Source organism: Odontesthes bonariensis, chromosome 21 (assembly GCF_027942865.1).
Source record: "Odontesthes bonariensis isolate fOdoBon6 chromosome 21, fOdoBon6.hap1, whole genome shotgun sequence".
In the NCBI taxonomy this organism is placed as follows: domain Eukaryota; kingdom Metazoa; phylum Chordata; class Actinopteri; order Atheriniformes; family Atherinopsidae; genus Odontesthes; species Odontesthes bonariensis.
In genome coordinates, this window is record NC_134526.1 from 5950998 (window position 1) to 5967187 (window position 16190).

Below are 16190 nucleotides of genomic sequence, written 5' to 3' on the forward strand. Positions count from 1 at the left end.
GGGTGATTGGGATTATTTTACTGGGAAATAAAGCGACAGAGAATCCTTAAAATGACCCGAACTGTTGCACCGCTTGGTACATTACGAAGCAGGAAAAGCCTTAACTGTCCCAACTTTGATGCATATTCACCAATTCCACTGATTTGTGAAGGAATTAATCGTTATTATTCCTTATTCTGAAGAGGACGCGCTTTCTTTTAACGTGCCTGCAACTGCACTAACTTACAAGCTTAAATACAGAAAATAAAACACATCAGAAAAGAATCGGGGTTTTATTTAGACACTACAAATTACAGAGACGAAGAGGCCGAGGGCTGAACAGCACGAATAAATGTTAAAATGCATCAATTCCATGACAAAACAAGCCCCGAAAAAACTCCTTTAAGCTGCGTTTCCACTCTGAAACTGTCCGTTGGTGTTGCCATGAATACAATGGTTACAAGTCTGCTGCAATGTCCAAAAGAAGAAGTGAAAGTGGTTGTCAGTGTGTAGAATATAGAGAATTTCATGCACTAAGAGGCCCTTCGGTGCAGATCTGAGCCTGTTCGAGTGGCGCTGGGATGAAACCTTTACATTGCTGAGAGACCGGGAAACAGTCTGTATTCAAGGCACTGGAGCGGACTCAGAATCATGGTTAACGTTTCCGGGTGAGGTAGTGAACTCACTTCGCAGTGAGGTGCATTTGGGATACACGTGGATTCATTTTTTGGCTTTTTCCTATATTTGTATGTATAGTTTAAACCCCCCCCCCCCCCCAAACAAACGCATCATTCCAGTTCAAACTGCGATGAGCTCGTTTTACTGGACGGTTTCGGGCTCTTCTTATCGCTTTATATCCCGTTTTAGAAGACTTAAAATGAACAAAATTAAAAAATATGGTCCGAATTTTTTTAGACGGTTACAAGAAATATGGAAGTCCAGAGGTGCCATCCAAAAAAACCCGAAACGCTAAAATAAAAATTAAAAAAAGCAACTCAAATGAATAATTATGTGCATTAAAATGCACAAAAATGAAATTTTTGTGTTAAATGGCAGAATAAATCAATCAAACGAGCACAATTTATTTGACTTTTACCCACTTTTCCTCTTCTTTTATGACAAATGTGCTCAAAAATGAGCAATTAAACTTACACTGGATTGAGAAAAAGTGCAAATATTCCTACAAAGAGTGCAGCTCGGCACCTCCGGACTTCCATACATCGATCAGAAACGTCAGTGTCGCTCTTGGGAAACACAAATCGTCTCAGACCGTTTAGCTGGTAGCATTCTTTGCATTATGCAGCTCAGCTGTAAAGCACAGCTGATGCTCGGGGGGGGGGAACTCCACTGCAAGTCTTTAAAATGAAAAGGCTTCCCAGTGTCCATCACTCGGGTTCAGGGACACTCTGCAACCGCATTGGCTGAAGGAACCAATCACACAGCTAAAGACTTCCCTGCCGTCATAGTAACGTCATCCCGTCCAATCAGAAAAGACAGAAGCTGCACGGGCACAAACAGCTGGAATCCTCACCAGTGACTCTTAAACTTAAACTTAAACTAAACATGGTGAACGTGAGCACGTGTTTTCTTCTTCTTCTGTTTTTATTAAAGTAAAGGCCATATCTACAGTCTCCCTCTGGATCATCTGCTTTTTCTGCGTTATGAGCCTAAAGGCGGCGCCCACAGAAGCAGGAGTGTTGAAATAACGATAATAATCAGGATTATAATAATGCCCACAAGGTTTTGGGTGCTGGTGAACATCCACAAATCTCTGTAAAACCCCCCCACCCCCTCCTTAAATATATCAAAATACCACTTTATATGCATTTGTTGTTTTTAGTTACATATTTGTATTCTTTAATCATTTTCTGGACCTGTTGTGCCTTTAAAATACATAGTTCAGTAATGTTTAGGAAAAATACTGTACAAAAAAGGAACAAATTATAGAATAGGTTTATATAAACATCTCTCTTGTAACCAATATATCATCTCTGTTGTTTGGTCTGCAGTAAACAAATCGATTGGGGTCAACCACAGCATCGGACAACACCAGCCAACGTTTTTTTGTCTTTTACATCTTTTACATTCATACAGCCATCTTTAAAACGAGGGCCGACATGGAGCTACACACAGAGACTACAGACATCTGGATCGATTCCTAAAGGAAAAAAAACAAAACACTCATGTTAATCATGCTAAGTTTAAACTGAAGCTTGAAAGAAATATCGACAACTTTGCAAAAAAAAAAAAAAAAAAAAAAAACAGAAAAGATTTGCAAATAGCTTTTCGTTCTGTGAAAGAAATCATGCTTAAATCTGGAAACAAGTCGGCTAAACAACAACCATGTCGAGAGTAGTATTAATACTAACAATTATATCAACAGAATATAAATATATATATATATATATATATATATATATATATATATATATATATATAGATGTTTATATATATATATATTCTTATATATAAAAAAAAAAAACAACAATCTTCCATCTGAGAAATAAAAGGGAGATAAATATGAGGTGGAGGAATTTTCTTTACGTGAATGGCAACATTGCACCGGATCAGATTGTGAGACACGCGTTAATTAGTGCAGACGTTAACTAATTAATAGTTAACGAAGGTGGGTTAAGATGTCATGTGGCGGGAAGCGGAGCAACGAACACGAAGTCGGTTTTTAAGCTGTGGACAAGAATTATTGCTCAGTGTCCGAGTGTCGAAAGAAAAAGGCGAAAACAAACGAAGTGCTATGTGGAAAAAAACTCAAAACTCGGCGTTGGAGCGCCGGGAGGAAACATGAAACCTTCACAGAGCTTAAAAAAAAACACTAAACTCCACAGAAGCAGGTTTGTGGTCACGTCACAGACAGAGAAAAGAGGGCAAACAACAGATTTCAGTCCTGATCTCATGTATAAAATTGGTATGAAAGTGAATAAACAGCATGGCATCATTTCTCAAAAGTGGAAGGGAGCGGCGGGGGAGCGGCTGCTGGGTTGGCTCATCACTCCTCACAGTACGTTAAAGTGGGAAGTGTAAATATATATAAATATGTATCCATGTATATGTATATATATTTATCTATGTGTACAGAAAATAAAAGGAGGAACAGATGAATTGAAGCTCATGATACAAGTCAAAATGACAGAATCATACAGGTGTGTGTTGGAGGAGGAGGTTGGGGGGGGGGGCGGGGGGCGGGGCCACCAAAGGAGACGCATTGTCCTTCAAACTCGAGGGGTGGTTGGAGCAGAGTGGGTGTTTGGTGGTCGTCGGTGGGGGGCTCACAGGGGCCCGTGTCGGGTCTCGTATTTAGCCAGAACGTTCTTGCAGCGGCCCAGCTCCTTCCTCAAGTCCGCCACCTCCATGCGGAGGGCGGCGTTCTCCTTCTCCAGGAAGCCGGCCCGGATGGCGATCTGGTTCTCCTTCAGCCGCCGGGCGTCCCGTGAGCGCTTGGCCGCCACGTTGTTCTTTCTGCGCCGGGCCCAGTATCTGTCGTCCTGCGGGAGAGGAGCAGACGTCAGTTCTTAAACTCGAGGGGCGAAACTAAGCAAGATTAACAGCTTTTAACAGTCTTAAATATTTAATCCAATAATTTACCCCTTTTTCAGCAGAATTCGGTGCTAAATGAGCAACTTGTAGCTTCTCAGCCGAGGAAAAGCTTACAAATGAAACCTTTTGGAGCCGTAAATAAACAACCGATGAGGGCTGGGTGTGAAACTGCATCTTTCAGCCGTCTTTAGATCGATTTCACAACAGAAATATCGTGTTTAAACCTTTATCAATACAAGCCTTTCCCGTTGCTAATGCTACACTTTACCCTGGTTAAAGCAGAGGATTCTTAAGTAATTAAGCTAGCTTATTAGCGGGACAGAGAGTCAGCTAAAATTTTTAAGTCTTTAAGTTGTTGCTGTCACACAAACGCATGACAGCATGAAGGCCGACGGTTTCATAGGTCAAATAACTGGAAAGTTCTCAGTTCTTCGTGTTCTTTGTTCAGATTGTTGCAGACGGAAGTGCATCCTGGGTTCCTCCATCATCTGTTCCCCTAACAACCGACCCTACGTCGAACAGGAGACCTGGGCTGTGTTCGAAACCGCATACTTCTCCTACTACTCCTACTAACTTTTTGACTTAGTAAGCGAGAAGTTCCCGGATGCATACTAGATTCTCTGAAATGTTGGGTATGCATCATGAGGTTACTACTCATACTCAAACTACCCAAGATGCAACGTAACGTGACGTCGCCGATCGTCATTTCCTGTCAAAACGGCAGTTTCAAGCTAGGTACAACGAGGGTAGGTTCACTTCCTGTTTTCAAAACAAAAGCACCAATTGTATCCTAATGGCTTTCCCTGTGATAAAAGGCAACGGGTATTTTATTTTGTGAAAATAACCGGAAGTGCGTCGCTCACTGCGGCTAGCTTTAGTAGCGCCGAATTCGTGGGAACAAAATTGTAAACAGCCGGTATTTTGTCAGGTTTTCAACACGTTGGGGATCTAAGGGACTACTTTCTCACCTGAAAATGTTTCAAATGTTGCTAAAGTTTACAGAGTTTAGAGCTTAAGGGAAATCAGCTTCAGGCCGGCTGATTTCGGCTCGGGCAGGAGCGCAATGCATTGTGGGTAAACGCTCTGCATACTGTCTGATCGATGAGTATGCAGTATGCGGCCCTGACCTCCCATCCCAGCTGAGACAGACAGACAGACGCTGAGCAGCGGCTCACCTTCAGGTCTTCAGGAATGAAGACCTTGCGGGCTTTTTTGATCATGGGCTGCGGCTTCAGCTCCTCTGCGGAGAACTTGCGCTTCCTGGGGTCGAACATCTCCTGGCCGGGCACGCTGGACAGGGCCAGGTCTGCGGGGTCGGGCTCGTAGGCCATGGGCACCTGAATGGTCTCCGGGTCGATGGGGCTGGGGCTGTCCCTGGCTGCGGGCATCGCTGAGGAGGAGAAAAAAAGATTCAAACACGTGTTAGCTGCCAGCAAGGTGCACCAAAGGGTGTGAAATGATGTGTGGACACTCAGTAAACTGACATGACATGTTAGTGAGGCCAGGCTTTGGTTCTCTGGAGCCTGAAAGTGAGCTGCAGATATCATTTCACTGTCTTTCTGGACTGTTGCTTGTTTTTAAATTCCTTTAAATTATTTTATTTCTTTCTCTTTATATTCTTTTATGCATTTTTAATGCTTTTATTTTATGTGAAGCACTTTGAATTGTTTCGTACATGAAATGTGCTACAAATAAATTTGATTTGTTTTCAGAGCGCAGTGCCACCGACCGACCAGCAGGTGGCGCCATCAGAGCAGCTTTAAAGAGGGAACTCATGCAGCCAAATCATTTCATAAACCGCTCTGTCTTCCAACTATTAGCAGCCCCCCCCCCCGCCCCCCCGGTCAGCTGATCTCCATTTTCTGGTGGGGCTCCATTCAGCTCCTTAGGCGGCCTAAATTGAACAGTTACCGCCCGATTCATTACGCTTGAGCTCATTTCTTTTGTGATGCAAACAGAATGGACAAAAAAAACAAAACAAAACCAGCTCCAGATACGAGTAAAGGCAGCGCCGAGCCGCTTGTACATGATGACCCAGATTCATGCCAGTCGATGCCGCTGACCTTCGGCCAGAGCGTGCACGCTCAAAGCGCCTCGTTGCGCTCAGCTGCTGGAGTCCCAGGCCGGATGTTTGCACCAGGAAACACTGCCAGAGCTTTCAGCCAATCCCGTTCTTTTAAACAGAATCCATTCTGTTATTTAATTGCTTTTATATTCCCACATTCATTTATTCATTTCTGTGTTATTTTCTCACAGTTTTATTCTTATAATATAGGTCGTATAAGACCTACATTTCACAGTTGGTTCACCAAAACAATCGTTTAATTAATATTAAAGAAGTGTTGATGATTCCTCTCCACCACATTTACCCCAGAGGAGGTAATCCATCCATAAGCTAAGACACAAATAGGCCAACCTGACCTCCCACCAAGCCCAACGCTGCCAGCGAACCAGCTTAGCGTCTAAAACTGGCGCGTCAGGAGCAAACTCCACGCTGAAAATAGTCCGCCTCGCCCTAATCACCTTTACCCGTCATTTTGATCCCCTAACCATCAAAAAAAGCCAGTTCATTGACCCCAGTGTGGACGCAGAAACTATAGCCCCACCCCAGGTCAGGAAATCTAAAATGAACCACCCAGGAAAGGTGGTCCAGGTTCTGGAAAGCCGAAGAAACGGGACCTGGTGTGTTTAGTTTAGTCACACTGGGGTTCCAGGTTTAGTTACAGGTTGCTGCCCCGCTCGGTGATCATATCAGACTTTACTGCGAGCGTTATCACGTTGCCGTGCGGGCGATAACGCTGCAGAGAAGCTGAGCTGTGGCTGAACTCTGAGCCAACGACCCACCCTGCTTTTCAGGGGTTAAAGGGTGCGCTTGTTTTGTGCAAAGAGATACGAAGAGATAAAAATAAAACAACAAATGTTTCTGATCAGTATAAATGAATAAAAAGGCCTCGACCGCACAGAGCTCCAGTGTTTTAAAGCGATTTAAAGATTCTTTCGTTAGCATAAATCACACAGAAATACACACTTCAAGCTTGTGTATCATTCCACAGCTGAAAATAGTCCCAATAAATGCATAATATTTGTAAAATATTCATTAAAATCTACAGTTTTTACAGCTGCACCCAGCCTTTATACATTCGCTGCTGCTAAAAACCTGCTTATCTAGGACTGCTTTTAATACCCAGTAGTATTATGGCACTTTTATCTTATTTGATTTTGTTGTATTTTATTGCTTTCACTTGTTCTTTTATTGTTCTTATTTGTTTTTGCTTATTCTTCTCTTTATTTCTCAGCACTTTGGTACATCGTGAGGATTCTTCTCTAAAGGGCTGTAGAAATAAAATACATTTAAAAGAGATTTTAGCCCACGTGACATGCTGTGTTTTGGTCCTTTCATGAGATCAAGTAACACGAAAATAATTCATATTCCTTCTGTTCTCAGAACACGTTTCTATCGGGCCACATGGCGGCAGAAAACCGGCCGCCGCGGCTCCATTTGGGCCGATGCTTATCTGAGCTCCACATTTAGCTGCAGCGTCGGGCTGCTGTGTGTTCACCTTTGGTTGAATAACACGCAGGAATGCACGACAACACGCCCTGCTGCTCCTACATCCCACTTCCCCTTTGGCCCCGGCCAGCAGCGCCGGGGGTCCATCTCCCGACACAAACCCACAGCCGTCTGCACGCTGCTCGGCCTGAGAAACACGACCATTGTTTAATCTGTGTGATTCTCGTGTTAACAACCGTGAGCAGCCGCCTGCGGAGCTGCAGGCGCACGGGCACCGTGCTGGGGCTGGAGGAGCCGGTTAGACCAGGCTCGCTGAGCTGGAACAATACGAGCGCACGTGACCCGAGCACACCAGAGACCATGTGACCTCTGCAGGGAACAGCCTGTGACTTGGCTCTCAGTGCGGGCTGCGTGGAAGCCGAGGCCGGCGAGAGAGGAAGGCTGGACGGGAAGTGGGGGGGGGCAGATTCAAGCTCCCGTTTGCTGCACACGGCGCCCGCATGTGTCCGTCACATGGCCCCGCACGCTGCAGGAAACCTCCAGCCGCGCTCACGTGAGGAGCAAATGTGAACGGAGCGCACACACCAAACTTTGGCCTCTGCACGAGCACACACACGTGCACTGAGGCTGGAATAAACTGCGCTGCAGAGACGCATCTGCCCGTCTCTGCCGGCCTTAGAAACCCTAACTGCACAGCACCCTTTCTGCCAGGTTTAAAGGTTTTTTAAATCGAAAGATGAAACCGTTACAGTTCTCCGCATGACAAATGTGAAGATTTGAAGAGATTGAATTGAATTCTGGAAGCTGGAAGCCTTTTTTTTCCCCCTTAAAGCAGAAGCTGAGGTCATCCTTAACGTCTGCGAGGCCGAATTTCACCAACTGTTGGATTCAGATGACTTCCTGTGAAACGCAGGAAGCTCTCTCAGGGAGACTCGGTTTGATCTGTGCACCATTTTCTGACACTTTTAGACCAGAATCGACAGGTTTGTCACGTAAAAGATATTTATTTTCATTCACCAATTACCACCTGAGAGCTTCCCAAACCTGAAGGTTTTCTTCTGTTCTTGGATAAATTCTAATTAAATTCTCGGGACAGTAGAGAAACCAAATAGAGGAACAGATTTTATTTAATGATTAACTTCCAGGAAATATAAACTCATGCTTATTCAATCCACGCTTGCTTTGCTTACTGGAATCAGGGAATTGAAAATGGGGCCTAAACTTTGCAGCTGAGCCACTTTACTCTATATTTTCAGCTTTATTTTGTGCATTTTCTCCTCAATATTCCATTTTTTCCCCATAAAAACGACCACCTTCTGATCTATTGATCAGGTTTTTGGTTTGGCCCACTTAATCCACCCTCTGGTTGATTTATTTTGGTCACTTTTTCCTTTTAAAAAGAAAAATGTGACGGGTTTACCACATTACAGATGAGGTAAAACTGTGCTAGGTCTTCAGCTTGTGGGAACTTCTAATGAGGATATGAGGCGTTTTTTTTTAGAGGAACAAATTTTATTTAATGATTAACTTCCAGGAAATATAAACTCATGCTTATTCAATCCACGCTTGCTTTGCTTATTGGAATCAGGGAATTGAAAACGGGGCCTAAACTTTGCAGCTGAGCCACTTTACTCTATATTTTCAGCTTTATTTTGTGCATTTTCTCCTCAATATTCCATTTTTTCCCCATAAAAACGACCACCTTCTGATCTATTGATGAGGTTTTTGGTTTTTGCACCCTCTGGTTGATTTATTTTCCTTTTAAAAGGAAAAATGTGACGCGTTCACCACATTGCAGATGAGGTAAAACCGCGCTCACGGAGCCTAATCAAGGTTTCTTCCTTCCTGATCTTCAAACTCTTGAAACACAACACACTGAGAGGAAATGTTTGCAAGGTGGTGGCGGAGATGCTGAAGGGATCTGCAGACCTCAAACCAACGTCAGGCACAAACAGCCCCAATTCAGCAGCTATAATAAGACTGTTTGTGGCTCCGTCGGGCGGGAGGTTCTGGACGGTTTCACTCAGGACGGGACACATTTAATGCAACCGAGCTGATAATCAGACTCTGAACCAGTCCTTTAAGAGTGGACAGGATGGGTCATCTTCTGTTATCAAACAAATACGGCACAGCACAGCAGATAATCTGCATTTCTCCGACCCGAACTCGTCAGCATTCACAGGTAAAAACCCACAAACAGCATCAGGCGCCCCACAGAGGCTCCATCTGTTCATCCGAAGTTTGGATGCGAGACACAAACAGCTCTTACCCCGGAGCGGCGGTCGGTTTCCGCCTGCTCAGAAGTGACCTAACTGGTTCTGGTGTCATGTGATGCGATTCGAAGCCTCAAATAGAACGCAGCCGCCGTCAGACTCCAAGTCGGGTCGTTACAATAATGAGATTTTCGATCATGAGAAGCTTTATTTGATCAGCGCGACTTCGCGGTTCTGAGCGAGGCTTTTCGTGAAATCGTTTTTTTTTAAAAATCGATCTCGTCTGTTTGATGACGTCTTTAAACCGCACTTACTCCGGCACTAGTTCTGCTCTGAGCTGTTTGGTTTTGGAAGGAAACGCACTTCTGATTGCTTGTGAGCTGAAGTTCTTTTGCCTACCGATGTGGAACACACTTATTGTAGGTCGCTTTGGATAAAAGCGTCTGCAGAATGACCGTAATGTAACGTAACAGGCTGCTCGCTCTTTTTCCAAATTAAAATTCCAGACTTTTTTTAAAACTGATACTTTTTTTCCCAAGACCTTAACTTTATGTTCTTGTAACTTGTGTGCCTACTTCATTGGGTGAGATTGTACCAACTGTGTTTATTAGAAATGTTCATTTTTATAGGCTAGTATTCAATGAACAAATGCATTATTCATAGTAAATGATGCTTTTACTGATGAAAACGTTTCTAAACATGAAAATCACATCAAACAAGTGTCACAAAAACTATCTATAAAAAAAATGAATGGATGGATGTAGTCTCTGCACTCACATCTCATCCCATTAGGCTAATACAGTACGTGACCAGTTAGTAAAATGATAGTTTTATAGCCTACCTTCCTATTTCTCATTTCACAATGCCTTTGAGCATACTGTAACATTCTACCATACATTTATTTTCCATACTTATTAAGACTTTCACACAAAATTCAACACTTTTCAAGGTCTGGACAACAGTGCTTCAAAATTTCATACTTATTAAGACTTTCAAGACTTGTAATGTGTAATGTTTAAAAAAAAAAAAAAAAAGCCATGAAGTTAGTCCACAGGGCAGCAGAAATGCAGAACAAAGGTGGGCTGAATGTAGCAGTTTCTAATATTTGGGAATTAAAATCTGATTTTCATGGAATAAAATCGCAGCTCAGCAACTTGAAACGATAACCTGGATAAGCCTGTTCTCTGGGACTCCAAAGGCCAGCTCAGGGCTGTAAAACAGCACTAAGAGCGCATCTAGTGGCTCTGACCTGGGGTGGAAAGTTCTCCCCAGGAAAATATTTGCTAAATGAGATGCAAATCTCTTCCACAGGAGCGCGTTTTTCCCTCTCAGCATCCCGTGCTAAAGGTGGAGTGTGCGTGTGAAGCTTAGCAGCACAGAGGGGAGGGAGCCCCGACACTGAGAAGGTGTTAAAAAGCGTGCACGTGCAGGTGTGCTGCTGTGTGCACATCAGGCCCGGCTGCATGTGCCTCCTACCTGCTGTGCTGGGGCTGTGCAGGCAGGTCTGAGGCGCCATGGCGGTGTGAACCGATGTGGTGGCGCGGCTGCTGAGGTCCACCACGGAGGGAGTGGGCGGCGGCGGCGGCGGCGCCTGCTGCAGAGCGGTCTGCGCCGGCTGGGCCGTCTGCGGGGCCTGGTTGGCCTGAGCTGTGTTGGCTGGGATGCCGTTTTCCGACAGGAACTCCTCCAGGTCCATGTATTCCAGCTGGAAGTTGTCTCCATCGTAGGGCAGGGTCTTGTCCCACAGGGTCGGGCCCAGGAAGGCCGACTGCGGGTGGCTGGCCGCGCTGCTCTCATCGTCCAGCTTCTTCTCTTTCTCCTTATCTTTCCCAAATCCTGAAAATGTTTTGCACACAGTCAATTCATTGTATCACAGACGAGAAGGATCACGGGTCGTTGCACGAGTATAAATAGAAATATGTCTGGGGTTTTATCCTAAAGGGTGAGTTAAACTAATTTAACACCAGGGGAATTTTTTAAAACTATTGCACTTTTTAAGAGAAACGTTTTAGATTGTGTTCAATACAAGAAAACAAGTCTTTAGTGTATGTTGGAAAGAAATTTTCCATAATAAAAATGTCCAGTTAACTTTGGACAGATAAGGGAAATTATTATATTCAAAGTAAAAAAAAAAAACTAGGCGTTCATTCACGTTCAGATAACGTGACTTTTCGTACATTTCAGGGATACAAACAGACCCACAGTCGCTTCAAAGCAGAAAAAAACGCCCTCTATCGACCACTCGCGATATCGCTCAAATATCCAGCTGAAGACAAGTGGGTTTAAGATGATTTACAAGATTTACAAGATGGTTATAAACAGCACCTCTAACCTGTAAATAAGACATGGTCATATAGATAATGAATGTATGCTTAAAAAAGCCAGTTGGCTTCCTCGAGCTGAAGTTTACGTCAACCTGTCAGTCAACTAAAATGAAGCCGAGAAACACCTTTATATTTCCATATCTCTGACCAACGAGAAAAACGGTTTATTTCCACGACAAAGATCGTCAAATATAACAAGGAGCCACTCGTGTTGGATTCGGTTCACATTAGTCCTTTTACTGCGCTTTTATCCGTCAAAATCCATGAAGTGTCTGCAGACTGACAACAACCACAAGTCGAAAGAAGAGTCTGCGTAAGTGGGTGATTTATCAGACATTTTAAAACGTACCTTCATCGTGGTGAAAAGGCAGCTTCAGCGGGTTCTCCAGCAGGGATTTCAGGACCCCGTGAGTCGGCGGCAGGAAAGTTGGGTTTACAGGAAGAGGTCTGGCCATTTTCTCCATTATGTTTTGAAGGGCAAAGCTCGCAAAAGTCTAAATATTAGTCCTCCCCCGAAGAAAAAAAATGAGACGAGACCGAACTCGCTTCCCGGTCCGTGGAGCGATCCGCAAAAAAAGAAACCCGAGGCCGGGGCTCAGATGCAGAAGAAGAGGCTCCGCGCGGCAGCAGGACGGCGAGCGGCTGGCTGTCTGTCTGTCGAGGCTGACTGGCAACTAGCTGGAGGAGGAGGGCGGAGGGAGCAGGGCTGCACTCCTCCATCCATGTGCGTCAAAGCACCGGGAGGGCGGGGACCGTGGCGCGGAAAAGTAGGCTTTATAAATCTCGAAGGCACCCAAAAGTACGGAAGCCCAGAGCGGACGTAGGATGTGTAAACTTTTTTTTTGATGGTTTTCTCGAGATAACGAGATAATTATTTCGTTATCTCGAGAAAACAAGGATCGTTTTCTCTTATAACGAGTTAAAGGGATAGTTCGCCTCTTTTGACATGAAGCTGTATGACATCCCATATCAGCAACATCATTTCTGAACATCTTCTTACCCCCTGCTGCGTCCTGTGAGCAGAGTTCCAGCCGAGTTTTGGCGTTGACGAAGGTAGTCCGGCTAGTTGGCTAGGGTCCAGAAAATAAAGCGTTTTGCTTCTCAAAACAATATGCGTTCAAAAGAGTAATACATTTGCATCACAAAATGGTTCTCCAGGAAAAAGTCAGACCTGACAATCGCTTGGCCCTATTTTCTCTCCCTTCGTATCACTGCCTGCTGTGCAGACCGAGCAGTAAACACCGTAAGAGGCGCGGCAGCAGGCAGTGATACAAAGGGAGAGAAAATAGCGCCAAGCGATTGTGAGGTCTGACATTTTCCTGGAGAACGATTTTGTGATGCAAATGTATTACTCTTTTGAACGCATATTGTTTTGAGAAGCAAGACGCTTTATTTTTTAAACCCCAGCCAACTAGCCGGACTACCTTCATCAACACCAAAACGAGGCTGGAACTCTGCTCACAGGACGCAGCAGGGGGTAAGAAGATGTTCAGAAATGATGTTGCTAGAACGGGATGTCATACAGCTTCATGTCAAAAGAGGCGAACTATCCCTTTAATTTACCGATGGTTTTCGAGGCCACTTTTTCTCCCCAGTCCAACCCCTGTTTATATGTGTTTATATGTGTTTCTGGCAAAGGTTTTTACCCCCCTTTCATTGGAAACTGAATAAAGAAGCCTATGAATCAAACATGGAATGTGGAGCGCAAAAAAAATGCACAAAGGAAATCCCGCTGGTGTGACAAGCATTTCGTTTTCTCGAGATAACGAGTTATTTATCTCCAGAAAACGATAACGGCACCTCTTCTGCATCGTTCGGTAACCATGGAGACGGCCTGGTCCCCTCAGCAGGATCACTGAGGTGTAAACGCCTGCTGAGCTGCAGTCGAGCCGGCCGTCTCCTTTAAGGACGCGGGCTGATATAAAAGTTATCTCTACAAAACAAATAAATTGCGAACACATAAAACACATAAAACACATATAAACACATATAAACAGGGGCGGACTGGGGAGAAAAAGTGGCCTCGAAAACCATCGGTAAACTAACTCGTTATCTCGAGAAAACCATCAAAAAAAAGTTTATACGTACCACGTCCGCTCCGGGCTTCCGTACCCGAATGACTGAAGATACGCAATTAAAAGTAATGAAAGAGATTCAAAGTCTTATCCAAATGTAAAAGTACGGGGGCGTGGACAAAATTCTCCTCTACAAATACATAAAGCCTTCATTTTAAACTTGAATGGGATTGAAATTTAACAAATGAAAAGCACAAAGGGCAAGTATTTCCCCTCTTTGTTCTGGATTTACACACAGAAGAGTATTCTTTACCACAAATGTATTTTATTCATACAGCCCTTTACAGACAATCCTTACGGTGTAACCAAAGTGCTTTACAGCCGGTAATAAATAAAGAGAAGAATAAGTGAAAACAAATAAAAACAATAAAAGAGGATTTTTACCCACACGAAATGCATCCATTCCCACAAACATCTCTTAATGTTTTCTTTGGTGTTGCACAAAAGTAGGTCACACGAACAAAGCAAACATCGACCTCCAGGCTACAGTCCGTTTTTGTGCTTTTATGACGCGTTTCATACAATAGATTGGCTGCGTAATTCGTGTTTATTGACTGAGACACATTCATCAACCCTGTCGGTTTTAATGTTTTTCCTTTCATGGTTCACTGGCCTCATAGTAGTTGTCTCACATTTGCAACACCCACAAGGTACACACAAGACTGCAGCTCCTCAGTAATACTGTAAACACACATCAACTCTAAAAGATTGTTGTTGTTTTCAACCCAACCAAAAGCATTTCCAAAGTTACGACTCTGGCTAAGTTCTGCATTGAAAACACATTTGAATCTTTTGTTTTTTGGGGCAGGCAATAAAATTGGCACAAACAGCAATTTTCTTCAGCTTTTTGTTTGTTTTAGACTCAAAAAGTGCAAGCTTTTTAAAAAACATTTAGATCAAAACTGGTCTTAGCATGAAAACAGACCAATTTGTGAGTGAATTCAGGCATTCATGCACAAGGCTTTTTGACACGGGAGTAAAAACCTGCTTTCAGAACAGTTGCATTGTATGCAAACAGTTAAATATAGTAAATGAAAATGTAGTTTATTTATACAGCCCTTTAAAGACAATCCTTATGGTGTACCAAAGTGCTTAATAAATAAAGAATAAGAATAAGTAAAAACAAATAAAAACAATAAAAGAACAGTGAAAGCAAAGAAAATACAACAAAATCGAATACGATAAAAGTGTCATCATACTACTGGGTATTAAAAGCAATCTAAATAAGTAGGTTTTTAGCCTAGATTTAAAGAGGCCCAGGTCAGAAATAAGACACATAATAGTGGCAGCTGGAAAAGTTATGCAACACTAACAGAAACATCAGGTAGTGCACCACAACAATCTTTGAATAACATTTTTCAAGAGGACAATTTTAAATAACCTGTGGCTTTTATTTATTTGACTTAAAAGATGAAAAAAACAGCATCAAACGTGGGTGATCTTCTTGCCCTCAGGTGGGACTTTATCTAAAACAGGCATGGATAGAAAGCATGTTAAGCAGTTAAACAGAGTTAAAACTCTCCAAGGCCAGCCGAGTCTCACGGGAAAACGTTCGTCCACATCTTCGAATCGCAGCAGTGTGACAGTCAGGGTTTCAATTTGTGAGATAGGAACATATCTGTAGGCTGTTGCCATCTATGAACTCCATCTGTGTACAGTATGTTTTCTTAACTCCAACCATGTGCAATGATTTTAATCTTCGGATGTGTTTTTAAACTCCTAATCCTAACTATTTGCACGTGACAGCAAATGGGGGGAGAGTTAGTGGAGTAACGCTGCAATCCTCCTCTTTATAAGCCAGCACATTTTAAATATCTGCTGTTGTACTACATGTTTGTACTTATACATGATCACTTAACGACACAGAAGCTGTATCTCCATGTTTTAGGAAAGGAAAATGAGAGAGGAAAACAATCACTGTATAATTTAATGTGAAAGTGGACTAATGTAGGTAATAATCTTCTGTTGTGAGATCTGGTTGAGCATAAACATGTGGCTAAAACTCATCTAAAACGAAGGTTAGGTGGAAAACAAGCCCATGGTCCATGGTTGGTAAAAGGGGGACTCAAATGCTAAATGTAAATAAGAAAGAAAATTCACCTACTTTAAACCAAAAGTGATCCACAAAGCATGACTCATACAGGGACAATAACAAAACTATGGTGACAAATAATGACAAACGTCTTCCAATGAACACAGAAAACCGAGGAGGAAATATACTGAGAGAGTCACAGCTTAATACAGAACAGGTGTGGCAATCAGACACGGAAACCAGGGCTGTGTTTGAAACCTCATACTACATACTTCCATTCTGCATACTCATCGATCAGACAGTATGCAGAGCGTTTACCCACAATGCATTTTGCTCCTGCCCGAGCCGAAATCAGCCGGCCTGAAGCTGATTTCACTTAAGCTCTAAACTCTGTAAACTTTAGCAACATTTGAAACATTTTCAGGTTAGAAAGTAGTCGTTTAGATCCCCAACGTGTTGAAAACCTGACAAAATACCGGCTGTTTACAATTTTGTTTCCACGAA

At 43.2% G+C, this 16190-nt stretch overlaps 1 protein-coding gene across 1 annotated transcript; it reads right to left on the minus strand.

Annotated features, from left to right (window-relative positions):
• Window positions 1-255: 255 nt before the first annotated feature.
• On the minus strand, window positions 256-12259 carry hlfa (HLF transcription factor, PAR bZIP family member a). The gene is made up of 4 exons (XM_075454839.1): window positions 11929-12259; window positions 10732-11091; window positions 4707-4921; window positions 256-3479 (listed from the first exon to the last, which is right to left on the minus strand). Exons 1-4 carry the CDS (start codon window positions 12041-12043, stop codon window positions 3264-3266), a joined length of 906 nt encoding a protein of 301 aa, XP_075310954.1. The 5' UTR covers window positions 12044-12259; the 3' UTR covers window positions 256-3263.
• Between the last annotated feature and the right edge of the window lie 3931 nt (window positions 12260-16190).